The 14611-nt window shown below is 63.6% G+C and overlaps 3 protein-coding genes across 4 annotated transcripts; 2 read left to right on the top strand and 1 right to left on the bottom strand.

Moving 5' to 3' along the window:
- The first annotated feature begins 1053 nt into the window (after positions 1-1053).
- PITHD1 (PITH domain containing 1) lies at positions 1054-3194 on the top strand. The gene is made up of 6 exons (XM_054648154.2): positions 1054-1286; positions 1931-1974; positions 2084-2161; positions 2291-2395; positions 2690-2798; positions 2914-3194. Exons 1-6 carry the CDS (start codon positions 1104-1106, stop codon positions 3013-3015), a joined length of 621 nt encoding a protein of 206 aa, XP_054504129.2. The 5' UTR covers positions 1054-1103; the 3' UTR covers positions 3016-3194.
- A 52-nt stretch (positions 3195-3246) lies between these two features.
- On the top strand, positions 3247-10555 carry LYPLA2 (lysophospholipase 2). 2 transcript variants are annotated; one of them, XM_054648152.2, is made up of 10 exons: positions 3247-3502; positions 5405-5508; positions 6263-6294; positions 6895-6960; positions 7304-7351; positions 7523-7593; positions 7811-7884; positions 7990-8091; positions 8203-8379; positions 8812-10555. In XM_054648152.2, the coding sequence occupies exons 1-10, from the start codon at positions 3388-3390 to the stop codon at positions 8860-8862; spliced, it is 840 nt and encodes a 279-aa protein (XP_054504127.1). In that variant the 5' UTR covers positions 3247-3387; the 3' UTR covers positions 8863-10555. The 2 variants fall into 2 exon arrangements, with proteins under 2 accessions (XP_054504127.1, XP_054504128.2); XM_054648153.2 differs by lacking the exon at positions 3247-3502 and adding an exon at positions 3687-3894.
- Positions 10556-10860: 305 nt separating this feature from the next.
- On the bottom strand, positions 10861-14548 carry GALE (UDP-galactose-4-epimerase). Its single transcript, XM_077189592.1, has 11 exons — positions 14410-14548; positions 13536-13661; positions 13341-13456; positions 13047-13160; positions 12749-12925; positions 12532-12645; positions 12386-12452; positions 12211-12296; positions 12022-12099; positions 11770-11884; positions 10861-11693 (listed from the first exon to the last, which is right to left on the bottom strand). Exons 2-11 carry the CDS (start codon positions 13654-13656, stop codon positions 11638-11640), a joined length of 1044 nt encoding a protein of 347 aa, XP_077045707.1. The 5' UTR covers positions 13657-13661; positions 14410-14548; the 3' UTR covers positions 10861-11637.
- Positions 14549-14611: the final 63 nt, after the last annotated feature.

Below are 14611 nucleotides of genomic sequence, written 5' to 3'. Positions count from 1 at the left end.
GAGCATTGCTGCTCTGGGGAGATGCTCCTTCCCTCTCAGAGCTCCCCCTTTGCTCCAGGCTTTGCCAGCTGTGTCCGTGTTCTGTTTGTGGCACTGCAGGGAGGTGACACTGGTGTCACTCTGCTCTCACAGGGGCCATGCCAGCCCCTCCTCCTTCCCTTCCTTTTGCCCGGGCACTAAATCCAGCCTGAGGAGGGGCGGGCAGCGGCCCTCAGCGGGGAGCAGAGCAGGGATATTTCCCTGGGGGACGCTCTAGGCAAAGTCTGGGATCCAAGTGCTCCTTCCCGGGCTCGGGCTGTGACACTGTGCGGTTGTTCTGTGCTCCTCCACACGCTGAAGGTGGAGCAGAGCTGCCTCTTCCCCCTCCCACCCCATACAGGATGAGTAAGGGCAGGAGGAGGGGGAGTGACTCGGACTCGTATTTGTATTTTGGTCCCAAACTGTGTATATATACAATTTTCTATGTTCCTTTTTTTGTGGTAACTAAGATGAATATTTTAATTAGATAAGTTATATGAAAAAAGAGGAGAATCATGTCTCAATAAAAGCCCACCACTGGACTGTGCCTGCTCGTTCTTTCCTCACGTTCACAACGACTGTTAAACAAACCATGGGGGAACTCCGTGGCTACTCGGAGGGTGATGCTCCGGTATCCCGCTCCCGGTATCCCGTTCCCGGTAGCCCGGCGGGGGTGCTGCTTCCGTTCCTGCTCTGTTTGGAACGATCCCCGCGGATAATACGGCCGGAGCCTTTCTAGCAAAGCAGCTTCGCCATTCCCCGGGCGGGGTGGGAGCACCGGGACCCCTCCCCGGCACCACCGGGACCCCTCCCGGGAGCAGCGGGCGGTTCACGGGCTCAGCACGTGCAGAGCCAGATCACGCCCACATGGGCGTGGCTATAACACATCGGACCAATCACCGGCTTACATGGGCGCGGCTATGGGTACAAGGGCGTGTCCAATTAATCTATGATGTGACGTCAGCGGGATGGGCGTGCCCTATGCGCACTGTGGGCGTGGTTTCGGTGACAGAGGGGCGTCTCCTCGCTGCCGTGTGGGCGTGTCTGGGCGTCGCGCATGCGCGCTGGGCGGTGCCGGCGCGGCCATGGCGCACGGGCACGGGCCCGGCCGGTGCCGCTGCTGCGGGGAGGAGGCGGCGGAGCGCGGCGCGGCCTGGGGGCTCTACCTGCGCATCGACCGGCAGCGCCTGCAGTGCCTCAACGAGCGCCGCGAGGGCTCCGGAGCCACCGTGTTCCGGCCCTGGGAGGAGCGCGGGGACCGCTCGCAGGTGGGACCGCTCGCAGGGCCCGGGGAGCGGGGTGGGCAGCGGGGCACGGAGGGGATCCTGCCCTCGGCTCGGCCCCAGGGGGGCTCAGCTGAGCATGGTGTCCGGGTCTGGGCCGCTCAGGACGGGAGGAGCTGCTGGAGGGGGTTCAGAGGAGGCCACAAAGATGATTTGGGGTCTGGAGCGTCTCCCTGATGAGGGGAGAGTGCGGGAGCTGGGCCTGGTCAGTCTGGAGGAGGGAAGGCTGAGAGGACAACCCATAAAATACCCCAAGGGGTGTCAGAGGACAGTGCCAGGCTCTGTTCAGGGACAGGACAATGAGTAAGGACCATAAAGTAAAACACAAGTTCTACCTCAACGTGAGGAAGAACTTCTTTCCATGAGGGTGGTAGAGCCCTGGACCAGCTGCCCAGGGAGGGCTGGAGTCTCCCTCTGTGGGGACATCCCAAACCCACCTGGACGTGTCCCTGTGCCACCTGGTGACCCTGCCTGGGCAGGGCTTGGGCTGGGACATCTCCAGAGTCCCGTCCAATCCTAAACATCTGGGATTCTCTGAGCAAGAGAATCAGGGCCCCCTAAACTCCAGCTGTCCTCACCACCCCCTGCACACCCCAGGCCAGCCCTGACCTGCTCTTCTCTGTCCCCAGTTCGTGGAAAGCGATGATGATGAGGAGCTGCTCTTCAACATCCCGTGAGTTCCATCCCTTGGCACCATCCTGGCTGCTGCCAGGGCTCCTTCCCCTGCCCTGGGGCTGCCTGGAGAGCAGAGGGGTGAGCACCCTGTCCGTGTGTGTGAGCAGGTTCACAGGCAGTGTGAAGTTGAAAGGAGTCATTGTGATGGGCGAGGATGATGGGACACACCCAGCTGAGATGAGGCTGTGAGTAACACCAGCTCCCCTCCTCAGAGGGGACACAAAATAAATCCATTTCTCTGTGGAGAAGAAGCTGGGCAGCTTTAATGGATGCAATCCAATTAACCTGCTGTTAATTACTCCCTGTCCTGCCAGGTTCAGGAACATTCCTCACATGTCCTTTGATGACACAGCCAAGGAGCCAGAGCAGACCTTCAGCCTGAGCCGGGATCCCCTGGGAGAGCTGGAATATCCCACCAAGTATGAGCCAAACCCTGGGCCCTGGGGGCTGCTCCTGCCTGCCACAGGAGCTCTGCCCACATTTGGGGCAGGGGCAGCACAGGGCAGAGCTCCCAGCTGCCCTCAGGAGGATTTATCCTCCCCAGCCCTGTCCTGCCCTCTGAAACTTCCATCCCAGAGCCTGGGGCAGGAATTCCTGGGGTGCAGGATCATCCTGGTGTCCTGTCCCCCCATCATGGTGTGAGGGAACCCTTGCTGGGATCAGAGAGGGCTGCAGGAGCAGCAGCTCTGGTCTCAGGGTGTGTTTTCCTGCAGAATTGCCCGTTTCTCCAACGTTTACCACCTCTCCATGCACTTCCCAAAGAACTTCGGAGCTGAGACAACCAAGATTTTTTATATAGGCCTGAAGGGGGAGTGGACGGAGGTGAGTGAGAGCAGAGTGTGTGGGAGGGGCTGGGATCCTGTTTTCCCTCTGGGATCCAGTTTTTCCCAGTGGGATTCTGCTTTTCCCGGATTTTAAACGTCCCGTCTCCACCCAGGCTCATCGCCACGAAGTCACCATCTGCAACTACGAAGCCTCAGCGAACCCGGCCGACCACAAGCTGGAACAGATCACCCCCCAGACTCACTTCATCTCCTAACGGGACCCCGCCCGGGGCAGGACCGGAGCACCGGAGCAGCTCCGCGGCTGTGGGACAGACACGGCGGCGCGGTCGGTGCGAGGCATCCCGGGGGCGGCGGGGCCGCTCTGGAGGCTCCACCGAGCCGTGTGCGGGGCCGGTACTGGCTGTGACTGACAATAAACACGCTGCGGTGCAGAGCTGTGCGCTGTTCCTGAGTCGCGGCCCTCCCGGGTGGCACCGGCGCTGAGGCGGGGAGAGCGGCGGGGGCCTGTCCCCGTAACCGGTCAGCTGCCTCAGGGCGCTGCGGGAAGGGCGGGACCGGGCCGTGTCACCGATAATCCCCGAGGGCCCGGCCGCAGTTCCGAACGCGATCCGGTTCCCGTTTCCATCATGGCCGCCCGGTCTCTCCCGGCGCTGTTTGCGTCACTTCCGCCGCGCAGCCGGAAGTTCCTGTGGGAGCGCGTCGGGGGAGCCGCGAGGAGCGCGCGCGCCGGGCCCGGGAGAGGTGCGGGGAGGAGTGGGGGGCGGCACGTACCACCGGGCACTGCCGGGGGGGGGCGGCTGGGGTGCAACCGGGCAGCGGCGCGGCGGGGGGGACGTACCACTGCTGCGGGAGGGTGGGGGGGGATTCCGTGAGGGCCGCGGGGATGTGGGGGGGGCGGCGGGGCCTTTAACGGGGATTAACGGCGGTGCACGGACGCGGTTCTGGCTCGGCGGGCCTCAGTGAGATAATGGGGCTCCGTCTTTCCGTCCCCGGGATCTCGCAGCCTGCAGGGAGCCCCGGTTCTGGCGGAAAACCGGCGCTCCCGGCTGCGGGGATCCCGCCTCCATCGCTGCAGCCCCCGCTGGATTCCGCTCGCTGCGGGGCTGTGGGGCCGGAGGAGAGGCTGAGGCACGGTAATTAACGCTAATTAATGTCCGGTGGCACCGGTGGGTGCGACACGGCGGGGATCGCACCCAAATTCACCTCCTGGTTCTGTGTTTGTGCCTTTACACCCACACGGGCACAGCTGAGGGGTTTCATCCCCATTGTGCTCCCTCCAGGAGCGGGGCAGGAATCCTCAGGCAGGAATTCCCAGGAAGAATGTTTGGGGTTCCCAGGAGGAATGTGTGGCGATTCCCATGAGGAATCTTTGGGGTTCCCAGGAGGAATTTGAGGATTCCCAGCAGGGATGTTTGGGGCAGCTCTGAGCATCCCAGGTTTCCCTGGAGCCTCCCCAGCCGGGACCGTGTCCCACCCCTGCCAGGGGACGGTGCTGTTATTCCTGGCTGTCCCTGCGTCTCCCTGGCGGGGTTTTTGGCAGGTGTGGTTTCTCTCCTGGCCGGTTGTTTTGCACGTGGGCCGTGTGGCTGTGTCAGATCCGGGGAGCTGCTCTGTTCCCGGTGCTTTATTTTTATTTGAGTGGGGAAGCTGCTGACGAGCAGTGGGTGGAACGAGTCGGGCAGGTCCTGGCCGGGCTGTGAGACAGAGCAGGCTGTTTCTCCTGGGTAAGGCTGGCTGCTGGCACTTTTGGGAAGCTTTGGGGTGATCTGGGATGGTGCTGCTGTGGGAGGCGAAGCTGGGGCAGAGTGTGATGAGGAAAGGACAGAGACAGGACCTTGGAGAGGCTGGAGCTGTGCCAGGGCAGGTTAGGTTGGATTTCAGGGAAAGGTTTTTCCTCAGAGGGTGCTGGCACAGCCCTGAGGCTTCCAGAGCTCCAGGAGTGTTTGGACATCAGAAATGCTCAGGGTGGGTTTTTGGGGCGTCTGTGCAGGGTTTGGGGTTGGATGGATGATCCTTCATCCCTTCCAGCTCGGGATATTCTGTGATGGTGCTCTGGAGGCTGATCCTGTTCCTGGGGGATAAAGGCAGTGCCCTAAACAAGCTCTGATCTAATTAGTGCTGGTGGGTCAGCGGGGTCAGGGCAGCCTCGTGGGGAGCTGTGCTTTGTGATGCCGTGGGAGCAAACACCGTGGGCTGCCATGGCTGAGGGCTGGGTGCTCTGTGGCATCTGGCAATGACAGGACAGCAGTGGTGACCCTGCCTGCTGCCCTGGGGAGCCACAAGGCTGCCTTCCATCACTGGGGGGCTCAGAGCAGCTCCCAGTGCTCTGGTTCATCCTAACCAGCCCCATAAAGCAGGGCTGGACCTCTGTGGGGGCAGCAGAGCCTGTGCTGCTGCATGCCGAGGGTTTCCTGCTTCCCGCTCGGAGCAGATGTGGGTCAGGCTCCTGCACAGCTCAGGGCAGGGCTGCAGGGATGAAGGGATGCTGAGGCTGCCTGACCACCCTCTGCCCACGCTGGTGCAGCCACAGGAACAACTTTGGCTCTGAGGTGTAATTTCCAGGCTAATTTTAACACTTCCAGCACCCCACGTGTGGAGTGTTTGTTTTTTGTTCTCCTGCCTCACTCAGGCTGTGTCCCGCAGGTGCCAGTGCCGACCCCTCTCGGTGTATGTGTGGTAACAACATGTCTGTCCCTCTCCTCGCCGACGCTGTCACCGTGTCAGGGGCAGAGCGGGAGACTGCCGCGGTAAGGGCTGCCCCTCCTTCCCTCCCTCCTTCCCCCGTGGAAAACGGAGCTGCTTCCATGAGCTCCAGCATGGCAGGGCCAGCTCTGTGCTGTCTGCTCCAGGCTGGGAGCTCAGCTTGTCAAGGCACTGGGGCTTAGGGCTGGTGGGGCTGTTTAAGATTTTAAAAGCAAATCTCCCAAAGGAACCCCCCCCTGCTCTGTCCTTCCCTGCAGGCTGCCTCCCCTCTGCTCCCCGAGGTTTAGGGGTTGCTGGAGCCTGAGATGAAAAGCCTGTGGAGGTGGATTTGTGATTCCAGGAATTCCTCCCCGGGAGGGTGGGCAGGCCCTGGCACAGGTGCCCAGAGCAGCTGTGGCTGCCCCTGGCAGTGTTCTAGGCCAGGCTGGATGGGGCTGGGAGCAGCCTGGGACAGTGGGAGGTGTCCCTGCCATGGCAGGGGTGGCACTGGAGAGGCTCTGAGATCCCTTCCAGGCCATTCTGGGGTTCAGGCTGGGCCTGTGCTCTGGTGCCAGTCCTGGTGGGATGATCTGTCACTCCTTGTCCCTGTGCTGTGCAGAGGAGTTGGGACCTGCCCGTGGCAGCTCTGTTGGCAGGATGACACCACATCCCTGACCCACCCATCAGCTGCCCCACGCTAATTTCAGCCTCTTCCCGTTGGTGACTAAGTGTCCATTTGCCACCTCCCTGCCAGCCCAGCCCAGCCCTGCCCCCTGTGACTGTCACACCAGCTAATTCCCTTCCTTCTGTGTTTAACAGGTCATTTTCCTCCATGGCCTTGGAGACACGGGGTGAGTGTCCCTGGAGCTGGCTCTGCCTGGCATGTGTGGATTGCCAGATGCAGATCCCAGGATCTGTGTGGGGCTTTGGGCTGGGGTCTGCAGCCATTCCTGCACCAGCCTGGCAGGGAATGGCAGGGATTTGCTGCTGGCAGAGCTGTCTGCTCTTGAATATTTATGATCCCGGCAGCCTGGCAGCCCCCCACCCCCTGCGGGTGGATTTTGTGCTGCCTTTGGGGATTGCTGATAAGCACTGCTGATAAGCACTGCAGCTTTTCCAGGGCTGGCAGCTGGGCTGGGCCTGCTCGAGGGCATCCCTGCTCTGCAAGGCCACCTCGGGGTTCCGTGGTGGTGACAAAGGGCTCCTCCCTGTCCAGGAGAGTCCCACATCCCTGTCTGGACATTCCCTGCTCCCTTGTCTGGACATTCCCACCTCCCTGTCCTCCCTGCCTGCAGCTTTGGGGCTTTGTGGTCTCCCCCCAGATGGGGTCAGTGCTGGGGGGTTTCACGGGGGGTTCAGGCTGATGGAAGCTCAGGGGAGGGGTTGGGGGGCAGCAGGGTTTGGGAAAATGGCTCGGACAAGCCTTGGACTGATCTCCTGTCCCTCCCCAGGCACAGCTGGGCCGATGCTCTCTCCTCCATCCGCCTCCCCTACGTGAAGTACATCTGCCCTCATGCGTGAGTGCTGCCCTGGGGGGCTTCTTGGGGGCCTTCTTGGGGGCCCTGAGGCTGCCAAGGCTGCTGGGGGAGGCCTGAGCCCTGCAGGGCTGCCCAGCTCTGCTGCCATGGTCAGCTCCTGCTGCAGGCAGAGCTGCTCCCACAGTGTGAGCAGCACCAGAGGCTCTTTTCTTTCCCTTCCCGTCTTGTTTATCCCTGGTGGCTGCAGGGAGAGACAAACAAAGGCTCTGGAGCTTCCTGTGCATCCCTGCTCAGGCAGGAGGGGGCTCAGCAGGGAGGGGAGAGGTCTCAGCCTTCCTGCTCCCCTCAGACTTGACTCAACCCCCAAAATGTTCCTCCACAGGCCCCGGATCCCGGTGACCCTCAACATGAAGATGGTGATGCCTTCCTGGTCAGTGCTTTGGGGGACAGGGCTGGGTGGGACCTTTTTGGGGAGTGAGAGGGATGGGGGGACAAAATCCACTGTTCTGTGGGGCCAGGGAAGGGCAGAGCACCCCCAGTTCCTGCCTCCCCACACTCGGGTGCTGGGAGAGGCTTTGGCTGACCCTGCTGCTTCCCCCAGGTTTGACCTGATGGGATTGACTCCAGATGCACCTGAGGATGAAGCTGGGATCAAGAAAGCGGCAGAAAACAGTAAGGAGCTGTGTGAGGGGAGGTGGTGAGCTGCTGTGTGCCTCTCCCTTGCTGTGACTGCAGCAGGTGTCTTCCTTCCACCTCTCTCTCCTTTGTTTCTGCTGGCCTGTGATCCCAGCAAACCTTTCCCCTGTCCCTGATGTGCACCCTGAAGCACGGGATGATGCTTTTCAGCCCTTTTCCCTTTCCACTGACCCATTTCTCCATCTCCCTCCAGTTAAAGCAATCATTGAGCACGAGATGAAGAACGGGATCCCCCCCAACCGCATCATCCTGGGGGGCTTCTCACAGGTGAGGGTCCCCAGTTCCTGCTGCACCTGTCCCAGGGTGTGAGCTGGGCCTGAGGGTGTCCCTGCACCCCCGTGGATCCACAGTGAGTGCCTGTTCCCCCTGCAGGGCGGTGCCTTGTCGCTGTACACGGCTCTCACGTGCCAGCACCAGCTGGCCGGGATCGTGGCGCTCAGCTGCTGGCTCCCGCTGCACAAGGCCTTCCCTCAGGTACCCCTGCCCTGGGCATGCTGCTCCCTCCCTCATCAGGAGGGCTCTGCTGGCTCGTGCTGGGGACACAAAGCACCCCTCGCCTGAGTGTCCCCTCCCTCCCGGTGGCAGGCGGCGAACAACGGCGTGAACAAGGACATTGCCATCCTGCAGTGCCACGGGGAGCTGGACCCCATGATCCCCGTGCGCTTCGGGGCCCTCACTGCCGAGAAGCTCAAGTCTGTGGTCACCCCCACCAAGGTGCAGTTCAAAACCTACCCTGGAGTGATGCACAGTTCCTGTCCTCAGGTCAGTGCTGGCCATGGAGGGAGGGGTGGTGATCAGTGATGGGCCCGTGGGAATCGCCTGGAGCTGTGCCAGGGGAGGGCTGGGATGGATTTCAGGGAAAGGTTCTTCCCCCAGAGGGTGCTGGGCACGGCCCCAAGGCTGCCAGAGCTGCAGGAGCCTCTGGACAGTGCTGCCAGGGATTGTTGGGGGGTCTGGGCAGGGCTGGGCTGGATGATCCCTGTGGGTCCCTTTCCTTTGGGACCAACCCCAGCACTGCAGGTCAGTCATGGTGGAGAACACATGAGATACATTTGTTCCTGACTTGCTCTGGGAGGCTGCAGAACCCATGTGCCCCTTCTTGGCCTGTGGGGAGGCTGCAGAGCCCCGAGCCCCGTTCCCGGGGCCCAGCCCGGCCTGGGCAGCCCCGGTGTGACGGCCGTGCGCCGCCCGCAGGAGATGATGGCGGTGAAGGAGTTCATCGAGAAGCTGCTGCCCCGGATCTGAGCCGAGCCCCTCGGGACTGTCGCAGGGGAGGGTGCCGAGGTCCCGTGTGTCCCTGTGACCCGCCCGCTGCCAACGGAAGCCATGGCCCCCCCAGCGCACCTCCCGCCGCACCCCCCGTGCCCGCGCCCTCGCACCGCGTCCCCCCCGGCCGGGGTGCCCGGCTCTCCCGCTGCTCCCGGAGCCCACGCCGGAGCTGCCTAAGGCGAGCCTGGGCGTGGCCTTTTCTCTCCTGCTCTGGCTGCGGGCGGTTCCCGAGGGAAGGTCACCGTGGCCTCGGCGCCCCGCGGGGCTGGCACGGCGCGGGTGAGGTTTTGGGTTTGGGGTTTTTGTACCAGTATTAGGGGCGGGACGTGCCCGGCTGCGGCGGGAGGGGCGGGGCTGGGGCACCCCCGGGGCTCGGAGCTCTGCCCTGGCCTCCGCTCAGGGGTTTTCAGTCAGAGCTCAGGAACCCGGGACTCCCCTGCGGACGCCTGCAGGCCCCGGGGCAGGCTCGGCCCTGGGCTGGCACCGCCAAAGGCTGCCCGGGGCCGCGGGAGGGTCAGCGCAGCTCCCGCACCTCCCGCACGGCCCCGCCTGTCACACACGCACACTCCCCTCAGCCATCGGGGCCGCTCTGCCCTCCTGAGATAATCACCTCCTTCCTCCTGCTCCTCCTCCTCTTGTTGCTTTTACAATCTCCATCCTAGAGGCATCTCCCCCTCCTCCCAGCCCAGCTCTGCACCCTGGGAGCCCCAAAGCTTCGTTTACACTCACGGAGCCACCGGCCCCGTCTTCAATGTCTTCTCTTGCTGCTACTCGTCCTTCCCTTTGGACTTGGGCTGGCTCGGGGAGGGGGGAGGTCCCTGCACCCCGGGTTTGGCTCCTGGTGCAGCTGGAAGGAGCAGCTTTGCTCCCAGCCATCATCTGAGCAGCATCTGAGCCTGGGTGCTGCTGTGCCCCTCCCTCTGTGCCCCCGGGGCTGTCCCTGCTCCCCCCCATGTACAATCACCTGTGGCTCGTCCCCTCCCGAGTGCTGGCTTCGTGCTGGGGCCCCGAATGTCTCCTCTGGGGGGGCTCCTGGCTGACCCTCCCCTCCCACAGGGCCCAGGGCAGTGGCTGTGGAGCAGCTCTGCCCTCACCCCCCTTTCCCTGGGCTGAGCCCCCACTCGGGGCTGATCACGGCTTTTAGAACACCCCCACATTCCCCAGGGCTGGCCCTGCTCCCCTGCCCTGCCCCAGGGTCAGAGAGGTGGGGGCTGCCCTGGGGGGCTCAGCCCCAGCAGTTCTGCTCCAGCCCTGCCCCTCGTGCCCGGGCTGTGCAAAGCAATAACTGCCCTCTGGAGAGTGCATCGTGGGGCCCACCCTGCCTGGCCTCTGGCCTTGGGATTTTCATTTCTGCTCCTTTTAGGAAGTCTGAAAGCAGCAGAGCTGCTGCTGGCACTGGGGGCAGCCCAGCTCTGCCCTGCCCTGGGCTCTTGGATGCTGTGTTTTAATGCTGCTGAGGCTGGCAGGGGTGGGATGGCAGCTCCCTGGGGACACCAAGGGCTGGAGATGGACAGACTGACCTGTGTGACTGTGAACTGGAACCGTGTGTGACGGGGCCCGGGCCCATCCCTGTGCAGAGCATTCCTGCTCACTCCCTGCCCGAGCAGTGCCGGGACCCCGGGAGGGAGAACGGCTTCTCTCCATTCCTCAATACAGCTTTGGGTTCTTTCTTCTGTTTTTTTTTTTTTTTCTTTTGGGTTTGTTTTTTTTTTTTTTTTCTTTTTTTTTTGGTTGTTTTTCTTCTCTCTCTTGTCTTCCTTGTACATGTTTGGGGTTTTTTTTTTTGTGTGTGTGTGTGCGTTCCACAGAGAACCAAGGTGAAATAAATCCTCAACTTATCCCAGAGCTGAGCTGCCGTCATCCCTGGCCAGGCAGGATGGGAGATTTGGGGTGGATTTGGGTTCCATGAGGCCCCAGGGTGCCATTTTTAGGGGCAGCAGCTCCGGCTGAGGGGAAGCAGAACAAAGCTGCCACTTAGAAAGTAGGAAAGTTTATTTTAAAAACAAATCAAAAGCTCAATTCATAAGTTATTCATCCAGCCGCCAGCACACGGGGCCGGCTGCGTCATCCCTGCCCTGGGAGCTGCCAGAAATAAACAGGAGCAGTGTGGGACAGGAGGGCAGAGCTGGCTCCTGGCAGCCTTTGGCAAAGGGCTCTGGGGAGTGGCTGCCACAGGAGCCTAGAGCAGGCACCCAGGGGGCTGTGGGCAGCCAGGCCAGGCTGGCCCAGCCCTGGGCAGGGGCTTCTCCAGCTCAGCAGGAGAGGGGGGAGATGAGATTTTGGTCCCCAAAACCATGCTTGGGATAAAGAGGGGGAGTGGAGGAAGCCTTGGAATGTGAGTGGTCCCTGTGGGAGGTTCCTGGTGCCTTCTCTGCCAGGTGGGGCAGGAGGGAACAGTTTGGGCTCAGCAGGACTCTGCTGTCCCAGTGCTGGATGCACAGGGCACAGGGAGGGCCCAGGAGCTCCCCGCCCGAGCTGGCTGCAGCCCCTGAGGGTTCCCATGGGGGTTCCATGCCCGTGGTGCCAAACCTGGCTCTGTTCTCTGTTCAATGTGGTTCTGCTCTGTGAGATGCAAAGACCTGGGGGATGAGGATGAGGAGGGAGGAGGCTGAGGATGCTCCAGCCTTCCTGCCCCGTGCCAGAGGCAGGAGGGGGAGCTGGAAGTGCCCTCCCAGGATGGTGACAACCCTCGGGGAAGGAGGCAGGGCTGGCTCAGAGCAGCCCTGGGCTCAGCCAGCCCTCGGTCACAGCTCAGTTCTTGCTGAAGCCCGTGGGGTTCTGCAGCTGCCACCGCCACAGGTCCTCACCTGGAACAGGAGGAGGGAGGTGAGGGAGGGCAGGGGGCTGGCAGTGCCCGCTGTGCCAGGGAGGGGATGCCCTTACACATCTTGTCCAGGCCAAAGGCAGCTTTCCAGCCCAGCTCCCGCTCGGCCAGCGCGGGGTCAGCGTAGCAGGAGGCCACGTCCCCCTCACGCCGGGCCGTGATCCGGTACTTGATCTGCAGGGAGAGCAGCACCGAGGGCTCGGGGGGTCCCAGGGGGCTGAGGGAACGGTGCCAGGGCTGCTGGGGGGAGCAAGGCCCTGTGGGGAGCAGCTGCTGCCCCTGTGCCTGTGAGCCTGCAGCTCTGCCCTTACCTCCCTCCCCGAGGCTTTCTCCATGGCCCGGACCATCTGCAGCACGGAGTAGCCGGTGCCTGTGCCCAGGTTGTAGATCTGGGAGGAAGATAAAGGACAGGGATCAAGGGGAGAAGGGCCAGGTGCCCCTTCAGCCCCCATTGGCACCCCCACACGCCCCCAGGGCTGGCAGCACCCCGAGGTTGGCACCTTGCAGCCGCAGTTCTCCTTGAGCTTCTTCAGAGCAGCGATGTGGCCCTTGGCCAGATCCACGACGTGGATGTAATCCCTGACTCCTGTGGGGACACAGAGGGTGAGGGCAGGGCCAGGGGTCTGGGAATCCCAAATTCCCCCCATCCCAAACTCCCCCTGTCCCGTGACGCACCCGTTCCATCGTCTGTCTTGTAGTCGTTCCCAAAGACGCTCAGGAATTCCCGGCGTCCCACTGCCACCTGCACAGAGGGACAGCCCCATGGAGCCCCGGCTCCCTGTGTCCCCTCCCTGGGACCCCAGGGGCTGTGGGGGCTGTACCTGAGCCACGTAGGGCATGAGGTTGTTGGGGATGCCCTGAGGGTCCTCCCCAATCATTCCCGACTCGTGGGCGCCGATGGGGTTGAAGTAGCGCAGCAGGACAGCGTTCCAGTCCTGGGGACACACGGACAGGGCTGCCAGGTCACCCCCGTGGGGACACCCCCGGTGTGGGACAGCCCTCGTGTGGGGGACACAGCCCCTTGGGGCGGCTCCTCACCCTCTCTGCTCTGCAGAGATCCCGGATCATCTCCTCAATGAAGAACTTGGATTTGCCGTAGGGGTTGGTGCAGCCTCCCACCGGGTGCTTCTCGTCCAGGGGGAGGTACTTGGGGTCCCCGTAGACGGTGGCAGAGCTGCTGAACACGATGTTCCTCACGCCGTGGGCCTTCATGGTCTGCCAGGGGCAATGGGCAGCACTGATGCAGCTCTGTGCCCTGTGCCAGCCCTGCAGGAGCGCTGGCAGGGCCTGGGCAGGGCAGAGGGAGCAGCCCGGGATCACCACCGGCCCCTCTCACCTCCAGCAGCCCGATGGTCCCGGTGAGGTTCACTCTGTAATATTCCAGAGGCTTCTGCACCGACTCCCCCACGGCCTTGAGCCCCGCAAAGTGCATCACGGCCGAGAAGCGGTGCTGCAGGGGGAACGGGCTGGGATCAGAGGCACAGCAGCAGGAACCAGCCGGGATCCCCCCAGGATCCCCCCAGGATCCCCGTCCGGCCAGCCCGGGGCGCTCCCACAGGAGCGGGCACTGCGTTCCCTCCCCTGACAGGACCCCGGGAGCCACCCCGGGCCCTGCAGCTCCTGCTCTCACCTTCCTGAAGAGCTCCTGGAGCGCCGCCCGGTCCGTGATGTCGAGCTCCTGGAAGAGCACGGGCCGGTGCGCGATCTCCTGCACCCGCCGGAGGCTCTCGGGGAGCTCCTCGGAGCCTGGGGATGGATGGAGGGGAGTGAGGGGGGCTGGAGCCGGGCCCAGCCCGGGCACGGGGCCGGGACGGGGCTGCCGTACCTCGGATGGCGTTGTGGAAGTTGTCGATGACCACGGGCTCGTAGCCCGCCTGCAGCAGCTCCAGCACGCAGTGGCTGCCGATGTAGCCGGCGCCGCCCGTCACCAGGATGGTCTCGGCCATGGCTCCTGCGGGGAAAGCCCAGAGCCGGGGGTGGGCACGGCACGGCACGGCCAGGTACGGCACGGCCCGGTATGGCCCGGCCCGGCCAGGTCGGTGCCGCCCGAGGGACGGGCGGGGCAGGGCCGGTCACACCTCCCGGACACGGAGGTGGCACCTCCCGGAGATGAGCCCTGGTTGTTCCTGTTAAACCCAGCCCTGGGCTCACCCGTGCCCCTCAGGGCAGCAGTTCTCGCTGTTAATTAACTCATTGATTCATTAATTAATGAATGAATTGGGGTGGTCTCCGCAGAGTACCAGCCCTGCCCTTCAGCCGCTCCCTGTTTCCCCAGCCCCGCAGGAAGGGCTCGGGGACTGCCGGCGGTACCGGCGGTACCTGCGGGACCCCCGGCCCGGGGAGGGGCGGGAGCCCCGGGAGGACCCGGACCGGGACCAGGACCGGGACATTTCCCTCCGGAGCTGCGGCCCCAACCGGAGCCCCCCAAACTCCCGGGGCTGGGGAAACAGCACCGGGCCCGGTGAAAGGCAAAACTGTGGCGGATTTCAGCCGGGAGCGGGGACGGGCCCGGGAGGAGCGGAGGGTCCCGGGGCCGAGGGGCAGAACGTACCCGGGTACTGGAATCGCTCTAGAGCCCAGGGGTGCCCCAAGCAGCGGGGGTTCGGGCTGTCCCTACCAAAAGCGGCAGGGCAGGGCAGCACACCCGTCCCCCTGCCCGTTCCTGCCGTTCCCCCCCGGTTCCCCCCCCGGTCTCTCACCCGCCGCTGCCGCCGCTCCCGCTCAGCCCCGTGAGGGGCGCGGCCCCTTTAAGGCCGGGCATTGGCCCCGCCCCTCGGCGCCACGCGCGCGGCCCCTCCATGGAAACGTGTCAGGGCTACGGGGCAGCGGCGGGGACAAAACTCCGCAGGGGACGGCGGCCATTGGTGCGCGCGGGAAGGGGCGGGACCATCGCGGGGAGCT

The sequence above is a fragment of the Agelaius phoeniceus genome, chromosome 22 (assembly GCF_051311805.1).
Source record: "Agelaius phoeniceus isolate bAgePho1 chromosome 22, bAgePho1.hap1, whole genome shotgun sequence".
Classification (NCBI taxonomy): Eukaryota; Metazoa; Chordata; class Aves; order Passeriformes; family Icteridae; genus Agelaius; species Agelaius phoeniceus.
Note: the sequence above shows the minus strand (reverse complement) of the source record. Positions and strands in the feature narration are given on the sequence as shown.